This window comes from Monopterus albus, unplaced genomic scaffold (genome assembly GCF_001952655.1).
Source record: "Monopterus albus unplaced genomic scaffold, M_albus_1.0 scaffold14.1, whole genome shotgun sequence".
Classification (NCBI taxonomy): domain Eukaryota; kingdom Metazoa; phylum Chordata; class Actinopteri; order Synbranchiformes; family Synbranchidae; genus Monopterus; species Monopterus albus.
Window position 1 is genome coordinate 3196449 of NW_018127894.1, and position 11081 is coordinate 3207529.

The following is an 11081-nucleotide window of genomic DNA, read 5'->3' on the forward strand; positions in this document are numbered from 1 at the left end:
GTACTTTCTTTGGGTTTTGGAATTATGCCTCAGGGAAATTGTGTCAGAACATTTTCAACATTTTTCAGAATCAGAAGGTGCAGATGGGACAATAGTTTGTGTCCTGAATGTGAGGGCTCTAGCCTTCTCTTGACCCCTTAGGTGTACCAGGTTATCTAAGGAGAGCAGGTTGGCACCAATGATCTTTTCTGCAGTCCTAACTGTCCACTGGAGCCTGTTCCTGTCCAGTTTGTTTGCTGAACCCACAGTGGGCCTGTGATGTCCATCAGATGGACCAACACCAGAGCAACAGGTCTGTAGTCATTTAGTCCATTGATGGTGGGGTTTTTGAGGACCAGGATGATAGTGGAGCATTTGAAGCCAGAGGGGACTATGCAGCGGTAGTGGGAGATTTTTGCAGCTTTCACTTAGTCAAGAGCAGTTGGTAATTGGCACACTGTCTGATATTCCAGAGCACTGACTCAGCTCTCACCCCCTGATACAATTAAATCATTTCCCATTGTTAACAGACCAAAAAGTGTGAGTCTGCTACAAGGCACAAACTTTTGGATATTCTTTTCAGCCCTCAAATTTTGGCTGCAGAATTCCAAACAATATTTTTGTATTTCGAACTAATTATATGCAGCAGTAAACTCAAAAATGCAGATACTGATGCATTGTATATCTGCAAATCTGGAGGTGGATTTCCTATACTGTGTAGTTAACAAACAAACAAAAAAAAAAGTATTATGCCTCGTGCTGTCAGCAAGTGTGCAAAATCTTTAACCTAATCCCTATTAGGCCAAGACTTCTCAAATCTGATTATACAGGCTGCTTGCAAATTAGAAACAGTCCGAGCCATCTGTGGTATCTATTTGAAGTGGCAAAGATTTATTAATATTCTTATCATTTCATGAACTTTCACCACCCCTTCCTAATTTACTTACTCATTCTGATACTAAAGTCCTTTACTCTACTGATTCATTCAGTTGATCAAATGTAATTGCAGTGCTACTCCTTCAGGAACCCATATTGTCAACAATTTTTTGAACTCATACTAATGAAAGTATACATTTTTGTCTGCTGTATACAGCTCCTCTGTGATGCCTTGGTTACCTTATGTTGATATGCTGATTAAGTGTGAGCAAAGATTAAGCAAATTGGCCATGATGTTGCATGTCCCAAAATAACCCTGAAACGCAGCTGAGAGGCTTTGACTAGTGCTCAGAGGAATACCAAGTGTATACTTTCTGTTGTTTTAGTTGTATAATTAAGGGAAAATGTGAGTTATACGGTAAGCCATGTTCATTACATTTCCACTGTGAAGTTTGTTTGCCAGTCAGTTATTTTGGCAGGGTGTAATTTGTCTGGCCAGTTGATATGTTTCATTTGTGAATGGTTTTTGTCTATGTGTTTGTATCTTCATAGTTAGACTTGTGTTGTTCACAGTAAAGGTGGGGTGTTAGGAGCTTATTATGTTGTGTAATGAGTTAATTTGCCGTGATATTGTTTGTGAGACTGAACACATTGTCTGTGTAGTCTATTAATAGGCTATAACATTATGAAACCTCTTTAACTGGATAAACAGGGGTTCTATGCTAACACCAGGTCTTATCTCTTCTACAAAACTATTCCTTTTTCTACCATGATAGATTTAAGCCTACTAATTATGTAACATTAAGGCCAACTACAACCATATTATCTATAATTTAATTCCTATAAATCCACATAAGATATTAATATATGCACCCAGTTTGCAGTTTATTAGGTACACCTAGCTGAAGCTAATGCAGTCTAATTCAGGAGTCCTGCAAAAAATACAAATTTCATTCATGTGATAAGGTTCACTTATTTTGTGGAAGCAGGTTTAGCATATATGTGCTGATTCAAATGTTTTATGAAGATGTAGTCTGCAATTTTGTTGAATAGTTTTGTGTTATACTGACTGAGTATTTTTATAAGTTTAACTTTTTTTTTGTAAAAGTATCACTTCTGAAGCAAGTTTGTGATCATCTGCACTACAGTAAGAACATTTTCCCTTTTCTGGTTTCTTTCTAGCCACATCCACACAATATGAGCAACACACCTGTCCAGGTGCCACCTGCTCAGGGACTTTTATCTGACAGTGGGCAGATGTTACCCTCCCGATCATTACAGTCCATCTCTGGTCCCTCAGCTTCTAAAAGAATATGTTTCTACAAAAGCGGTGACTATAAATTCAGTGGGCATCGCATGGTCATCAATGCTCGCACCTTCAAAACATTTGATGCTCTATTGGATGCTCTGTCCAAGAAAGTGCCTCTGCCATTTGGAGTGAGAACCATCACCACACCTCATGGGATCCACCTTGTTAAGGGTTTAGATGACTTACATGATGGTGGATCTTATGTGTGTTCTGATCAAAAACGAGTAAAGCCCTTAAACCTGGATGAAGTGAACCGGCGAAAGGTACCATGGAATATTACCAAACCCCTCAGCGCAGGAGGGCGACGTAGGCGTCAAGGACTCCAGTTTGGCAGAAGGAACAATATTACCAGTAGGCCAGCAAAGGTCACTGAGAGGGTGGCAGTGAGGACACCAAAGAGGCTTGTGGTTATCAAAAATAGAGATCCAGCTGTTAAACGCACAATTGTTTTGCAAAGAAGAACAGCACCAACATTTGATGCTTTGCTGGATTACCTTTCTCAAATCCTTCAGTTCCCAGTGCTGAAACTTTACTCTCCAGATGGCAGAAGAGTAAGTATTTGGTAAAGACAAAATGGGAATAATTTTGCATTAATGCTAGTATAAAGCAAGTGCTGAAATATTATAAATGGCAGCTTTAAATTGTGAAATGGGTCATACTTAAGCTTTATCTAGGCTTAACTTAATAAAATCTGTCTATGTGCAAATATTTACTAATATGGATAAGTCAACATGTAGAGAATTACAGGAAATAAACAATTAATTTTAACTCAAGGTCCACTTATGTACCTGTTCTTGAGCTTTTGACTGTTACACCAAAACAATTCTGTTTAAAATACTATAAAGAAAACACCAAGATTTAGATAGCAACAAGAAGCAATGAATGGCTGTAGAGAACTGCAATTTTTAATGGATGTGTTCCATGTTTTCTGGAATTAAGAAGCAGGACATTTACTGTGTTACTTTACATGTTATACTGTAAGTATTCCAAGAAGTGCTAAGAGGTTCCCTAAGCCCCAGTGGGTTATCACTCTGTAATCCCACGTGTCCTTTAACAACAACAACTCGTTTCCTGGTAAAGGTCATGAATGTTGAGAAAATTTGAATGCATCTTTTACTCCTCTCTGTGGTTTGTGATCTCTAGTCTGTTTTAGAATAACATTAAAAAACAGCATTACTGTTCATGAAGTTAATATTGCATACTGAAATGTTTTTGATTTTATAGAAAAAGCCGAGGATTGCAATACTTACATAGCATGTCTTATTCAGTTGCATATACTGTGCAACATGTGGAAAATTTTAAGTAGTTACTGCAGTGTTTCATTTAAACAACAATTATTTCCTTTGACTTTGCCATTGACCTACTATCAAACATATTTCTCCTCTTCTTTCAGGTTGACAGTCTTGCTGCACTTATCTTATGCTCTGGAGTCATTGTGGCAGCAGGCAATGAGCCATTCAGATTAGACAACTACAGTTTTCACAAAACGGGTCCAGTGGCACAGGTCATGTACACTGTGGAGCCATCTATGCTGCAGCCCAGAGCTCGTACGTGTCAATACATTTTATGGGTAAACTGTAAAGTATGTCACATGCAAATTTTCATAAAAAGGCCCATCTGGTATTCTGGAATATATGGAGTTTAACAGCAACTTTCACCCTGTTTTGTTTTTTAGCAGCTAAAAAGTTAGTTCACTCAAATTATAAAAAGCAATCACTTGTATCTAGTTGTACAGTATATATTTGTTGCAGATAGTTTTGTTTCAGTATCAGTCTTCTCAACTAACTTCCTAAATTGTCAATCTCTTTCTACCAAATATTTCTACCAAACTAATATGAATACTACTTGAAGTGTTTTATGAACTAAAATATTTTTTCTCCCACCATTTACAACCCCCTGTGTTTTCATCAATCATCTCCAACCAAAGAGAACAACAAATCTTCCTCAAGTGTGAGAGACTCAAGGAACTTGTCCCTATCATCAGAGCGCTATATTGCTAACCAGATAAACAAGTCTCAAAATGGAAGCATGAAGGCTCAACTTCATCAGCTCAATGGAACAAAAGTCAATCATCATCACATGTCAACAAACACTTGTGGGGGGCCAGATAATGAGCGTCATACTTGCATTGTACCTCAGGATGATGATATTGAAAAGTCTTTCCGTGTGAATCAAGATGGCAGCATGACTGTAGAAATGAAAGTGCACCTGACCGTTAAAGAGGAGGAGATGCTCCATTGGACTACCACACTCATCCGCTCCAGCCTTAGCAAGAGAACTGTCTGTGCTTCAGTTTCTGAGCTGGGCAAAAGCTCACCGAACTCAAACAATGCCATTGCCAAAGACTCCTCTAGTATCAATGAGGATGAAATTAAGGAGAAGAACTATCCTGCTGGAGTTGGAAAGGGCGTCACTTTTAACAGTGAGCTAGTACATGATGGCTACACTTCCACAGCTTTGGGAAAAGAAAAAACAAGTGTAAAACGTGCTCCTACACCGGCTCCGCAATATGTCAGGAAGACAGCATCTGTTGAAAGCATGAAGATGGTGACAGAGTCAAGGGTTCAAGAGAACACCATGGGCCATTATTCCTATATGAAGAGAATGGCTGATGGTGAGTCGTCTGAGGGATCCTGCATTCTCAGACATAACAGTAGCAACAACCAGTCAATCACAGCGCCTCAACAAACAGTGTCTACAGGAGCCAGCAGCAAAGGTTTCCACTGTCCCATCAGGTCGTCAGGAGTAGCAGAAGTCCTTCAGATACAGAGTAATGGGGTGGAGGTTACAGAAACTGTGATGCATATTTATGCGAATCAAGGCTGCTACAACAACAATTCTGCAAATGAGGAATATAGCACAGATGGTGTACCTTTGCATGGTTCCACTCCGGTGCCAGATAGCAAACCATCCACGGAGTCAGGACAGTGTTCATCCAGCAGTAACTGTGATATAGATTTTAGCTGCTGGTCAACCATTGCTAACTCACAGCAAAGGCAGAAAGAGGACATGTTATCATTATCATTGGAGCCAAAAACGGCAACACTTACTTTTACAAACAATCTGTCATTAGTGACTGAGAATGAAGCTCAAACAGCAACAAACCCCCAAAGTGAGGAGACAGTAAAAAAGATAAAAACTCCTAAATGTAGGAAAAGTAAAAAGATGATTAAACCTTCTAAGAATCACAGGAGTTCAACTTCAACAAACAGTTCAGATAAAAAACAAAAGGAAAGCATAATAAGCCTCTCAAAAAATAACAAACATTCATCTACTCACAAGCTCAGCAGCAATGCCAGCATGGGGAAAAGGAGCTGGAGTTCATCAGGAAGTGCTAAAAATGGTCAAAAGAGAAAAGGGTCAAACAAAGAAAAAGACAAACCTGAGTCTAAGAAATCAATTAAAGACAAAATGATACCCAGGAAGGACTCATCCTTATTGGTTAACACCAAACATTTAAAAGGCAGCCCACTTAAACGACAAAACATAACTGAAGCAGCTGCTAGAGACAATGGCCAGAATGTAAATATTCCCACTGGAAGGCCTCGAGTGAAAAAGAAAATGCCAGACATTTTAGAACCTAAAAAATCACGTTTGCCTGGTAAAAAGAAAGTCAGCAACCCTAAAATCATAACTGAAAACAAAATATCATCATCTAAAAAATCTTTAGAGCTAGGTGAGAGTGTTTTGGTGCCTTCGCTTAATCCTACACCCTCTGAAATCCGCACATATGTTGAAAACTGGTTGGAGAATGTCCCTAAAGTGGTTACTGAGAATGATGTAGAGGGAAATATTTTTGAGGAGAGAGATGAAGGAGAAGAAGTAGAAAATATAGTTCAAGAGCAGGAGGAGGAAGAGAAGGTGCAGGAAGAAGAAGAAGCAGAGGCAGTCACTGAGAATGATGTAGAGGAAGAAGTACAGGAGGTTACTGAGGATATAGAAAAGGAGGTACAAAATATCACTGATGCTATGGGGGAGAAAGAAAAGGTGGATGAGGTTACTGTGAGGAATGATGAAAAGGAAGCAGAGGTGGTTATTGAGAATAATCTAGAAGAAGAAGTACAGGAGGTTAATGAAGAGACAGAAGAAATAAAGGGGGCACAAAACATCCCTGATGAGTTGAAGGAGAAAGAAGAAGTGGATGTGGTTACTGAGGGTGATGATGAAGAAGAAGAAGAACCAGATGAGGTTAATGAGGAGACAGATGAGGAAAAAGAAGTAGAAAACCTAGTTGAAGAGGCAGATGAGGAGGAGGAAGGGGAGGAGGAGCAGAAGGAGGAGGAGGAGGAAATGAATGTGGTTATTGAGGAAAGGGATGAGGAAGAGGACAAAACAGGAGTGATTAGTGAGGAAAACAATAAGGAGGAGGGAGAAAAGCAAGAACAGGAAGAGGAACATTATGAGGAAGACAGATATGAGATTGATAATACAGAGAAAAGGATGATCCCAGATGAGGAGGAGGAAGCAGTAGACACTGACAAGAATGTAGGAGAGGAACAAAAGTGTGATGAGGTGGAACAGAGCAGGAAAGAGCTTGAGAAAATAGAAAAGTGTTTGGAGGAGGAATCAGTAGAAGAGAGAGAAGCTGCAGAGGAAATTGAGATTGAAGAAAATATGAAAGCAGGGCAAATGGAAGATGTAGAGTGGAGGGAAGATGATAAGGAAAATGTGATGAATGAGGGATTAGACCAGGTAGAAAAACAAGAATCACAGAATGAAGCAGAAGAAAAAAACACTGCAAAAGATGTAGACAGTTATACTGATGCTAAGGACTGTACAATCCATAATGCTAAATCACCAACCAAATCTTTATCTAATGGTCAGTGTGAAGATGCTAAAGGTAATGGAATAGAAACTGTTGATGAACCTGAAAAAGATGGGCGAGGGGAGCACCATGAAGAAACAATTTGCAGTTTGCCACATCCAGTGGAAATATCACAGGAGTTACTTGACTTTATTAACTATGCCCTACAGTCTTCTTCACTTATATTCACCTCCGATGCTCAGGGGAACTTCAGGATAGAACCAGATTATGCGGTTGTACAAACTAAGAAAATTGCTATTCCAAAGAGTAGAAAAGATAGTCCATATGGTTTAAGTTGTCTCCCAAGCCCGAGCACCTCTGATTTATCTGACTACAGGCCAGAAACTTCAGACAGTGGTGGACACAAAACCCAGGAGTCTGTAGATATTGTCACAGAGAGTGGAGAAGAGGCTTCAGAGAGGCCTTTTCCTGTCTACAGATATAAGACTGACATCCCCAGTGGGAAAACAAACATGGAGCGAACTAAGTCCAAACTAAGTGCAAGCAATTCTGAAGTCTTGCAAAGATTAAAAAGTGCAGAGAACTTCTCTGCCCATGATTCACAGACCAAAACCTTAAAGGAGGATTTGTCCTATTTCAGTGCTGCAAGCTCATTAAATGCAGATGCTGAAGCTGCACCAGAGGCCACACAGTGCATTTCTTTCTCCTCAGAAAAGGATTCAACTGAAGGGGTTTTGATTGAGCAAGGAAGGTGGCTGCTCAAGGAGAACCACCTCATAAGAAAATCTCCTCCAGTCTGCCTGGGAATGTATGGTAATTTGGATAGCACCTCCATCGATACAGGCCAGGAAAACAGTAACGAGGATTCTCCACATCATTATAAAACCCCGCACAACCCCCTTGCAGTCATATCCTCATCAGGGCTCGAGGAGATGGCGAAGCCTCAAACTCCAAAATGTACCTACTACTACATGCCACATGGAAGCGATTCAGACCCATTTTTGGACGATTCCAGTGTCAAAAGCAGTAAAAAAGATAGTAGTGTCAAAGGGAGGGGCTTCAGGGTGTCCCCTACTATTGCTACTTCTGAAGCCTGGGCAAATAAAAATGGCAGCCTGTCTTCATTTACATCAGTTGAGTTTAAAATACCAGACAGGAAAGTACATCCTGAGGGAGAGCCCTCAGTTGTGACACAAGCAAGAAGGGCATCTAGTGGAGGAGGTCGGGTACTGCAACCACAGGAGTCCCAGGACACACTCCATGTGGGATGTGGTCAATACTGTCCCATACTATGACAGCCGGACATTATGGTTCAGAGAATTATTCATACATGTTGGTCTTGAGTGTGCTGTTTGTCTTGGCTGTGATTACTTTGTTGTACTGCTGCTACAAATGTTCTGTAATTTATCAAATAAGAACATTTTTGCAGCTCCACAGTTGTGTGGTATGTGGTCACTGAAGAGAGTTGTGCCTCTTATTTATTTTATAAAACATAGCAAAAGTGTACATTTACACACAGTGGCTTTAATTTTGTCATAATGATGGTGACTGGTGAGATCTGAGAAGTGTTATTTTTGGTTATAATAATATTCAATAAACAACGTTTCATTTTTTATTTTCTATATATATTATTTATAGTTACAGTTAAATAAGATACACCAAAGATTTAGTATTGCACTTTCATACTGCTGAGAAACTTGGGTGAGATTGAGTAATAAAAGGAAATGGCAATAGCAGTGTAGCAAAGCCAAGACATCCTGAGTTTTAAATTCTTTTTAAGACTCTCCAAAAACACTTGATTTGACATTTACCATAATGCAACTCATAGAAGTGTGAAGTGGGTTTCCTATAGAAAGTTAACCTTAACCATCCGTTTCTCTAAAAGATAACTAACCATCTTTGAAACAATCACCTTGAGAAGGGTATGAATATTGTAGGTGTAAATAACATTTTCTTTTGTTCTTCACATTTTTTTTTAATCTCACTCTAGTCATTCAGCATGACAAAGTGTGTCATCAGCAGCCGTCTGTTGGTCTGATTGATGCCCCCCTGATGTAGTCAGACATATGCAAGTGACACTTGTGATGTGATGGTCACTGACATACTGGATTGTGTGAGGATATTATCCTTGAAATAAGTATGCCTAAATGACTGCAGGTGTCACTTTGGATATGGATAATTTAATTCAAAATTTGATATTAGAATATTTGGTAAGCTATCCATCAGAACGTTATGCTAATGCAAGTGAAACTTATTGTTTGAAGTGAAGCTCTAATTAAAGTGTGGGGTGTTTCACCTGCCCCAGTCTCTCCCTGCAAACCCACTCACACATGCACAAAGAGAGACAAACACACAGGGAGACAGCAAGAGAAAGAGTGAATGATTCAGGGGCCTTTACAAAGTGACCATTCTGGATACTCTCCAACGGTTTTGTCAGTCACTATGGAGACCTAGCCCCTGCAGTGTAATCCCTCTGTTGTTACTATGGTAGAAAGGCATCCAGTGGAGGCTCCATTCCCCGAAATGAACATCTGCCACTGACGGAAATAGGGGCTGAAAAGCAGGTTCCAGTATGTTTAAGAATAACTACTTACTGCAGGTGGAGAAAATTAAATTCCTCTTGGTAATCAGTGGTTGAAGAAATATCAGAATCCTTCATTTAAGTAAAAGTTCTAGCACAATAATATAAAATACTCTGTTGCAAGTAGAAGTCCTACATTCAAAATCATACTCAAAGTGCCAGCAAAACATACTTAAGCTATCAAAAGTAAAAGTTCTACTGTAAAATGGCCCCTGTGACAAATATATTATTATATATGGTATTATTAGTCAGTACTGATGCATTCATGCAAAGTAGCACTTGTAGTTGATCATTTTAACTACTATATATACAGTTAGGCAGTTAAATATAGAGCTCTTAAGGAGTCAGGCCTCTATGAATATCTGTAACAAAGTTCTGATACACACACAATTTTCTGTTTAATTGTGAGGCCCCGACTAGATACTGCTTTTGTCTTACTGATGTGCCATTAATCAGCAATTAGTTTCTGCAGCTAGTAACTTTAATTAACTTATCCTATAGGTGACACTAGGTCCTGCTTTCTTGGGATGGTCCTCATGAGTTTCATCATAGTGTTTGATGGTTTTTGCCACAGCACTTGAAGAAAAGAATTTATTGAAATTTTCTGGATTGTCTGAACTTGTCTTAAGGTAATGATGGATTGTCGATTTCTTTACTTAACTGAGCGGCTGTTGCCATAACATAGATTACAACAGTAGTCGATGAGGTTAGGCGACCTTTAAACAGGGCAATCTGTTAATTGAAAACTATTGCTGGTGACTACCTCATGAAGCTGGTTAAGATGTTACAAGTACTGTTCAAAGCAGTCACTAAGGCAAATAGTGACTACTTTGAAGAATCTAAAATATGAAATGTTACTTTTGCTTTTTTAACACTTACTGCTTAAGGCATAATTCCATTTGTGCTATTTCATAGTCTTAATGATTGTAGAATTAATCTACAATGTAGAAAATAATAGAAACAAACAAAAAATGATTCAGTGAAAAACTCTGGTACTCTACAAGAACTCAAAATGCCACTTAAATAAAATACTTGAGTACTTAAGTAAACTCATTTGGGGTTCCTGGCTGTGGAACACTGGACCAGCTCTATACCCTCGTCAGGGTGGTGGAGGGTTCATGGGAGTTTGCCCAACCAGTCCACATGTGTTTCGTGGATCTGGAGAAGGCATTCGACCATGTCCCTCGCAGCGCCCTGTGGGGGGGTGCTCCGAGAGTATGGGGTCCGGGGCCCTTTACTAAGGGCCGTCCGGTTCCTGTACGACCGGAGCAGGAGCTTGGTTTGCATCGCCGGCAGTAAGTCAGACTTGTTTCCAGTGCATGTTGGACTCCGGCAGGGCTGCCCTTTGTCACCGGTTCTGTTCATTATTTTTATGGACAGAATTTCTAGGTGCAGCCAGGGGCCGGAGGGAGTCTGGTTTGGGGACCACAGGATCTTGTCTCTGCTTTTTGCAGATGACGTTGTCCTGTTGGCTCCATCAAACCAGGATCTCCAGCGTGCACTGGAGCGGTTTGCAGCCAAGTGTGAAGCGGCTGGGGTGAGAATCAGCACCTCCCAATCTGAGGCCATGG

The 11081-nt window shown here is 39.9% G+C and overlaps 1 protein-coding gene across 3 annotated transcripts in view; it reads left to right on the plus strand.

Annotated features, from left to right (window-relative positions):
* Positions 1–8439, plus strand: part of LOC109955425 (RP1 axonemal microtubule associated) — a 10255-nt gene extending 1816 nt beyond the window's left edge. For all 3 annotated transcript variants that reach the window (XM_020591569.1, XM_020591570.1, XM_020591571.1), the window contains exons 2-5: positions 142–292; positions 2038–2715; positions 3558–3711; positions 4092–8439. In XM_020591569.1, coding sequence (XP_020447225.1) covers positions 2053–2715; positions 3558–3711; positions 4092–8224 — 4950 coding nt within the window. In that variant the 5' untranslated portion in view covers positions 142–292; positions 2038–2052 and the 3' untranslated portion in view covers positions 8225–8439. The remainder of the gene's footprint in view (positions 1–141; positions 293–2037; positions 2716–3557; positions 3712–4091) is intronic.
* The last annotated feature ends 2642 nt before the right edge of the window (positions 8440–11081 follow it).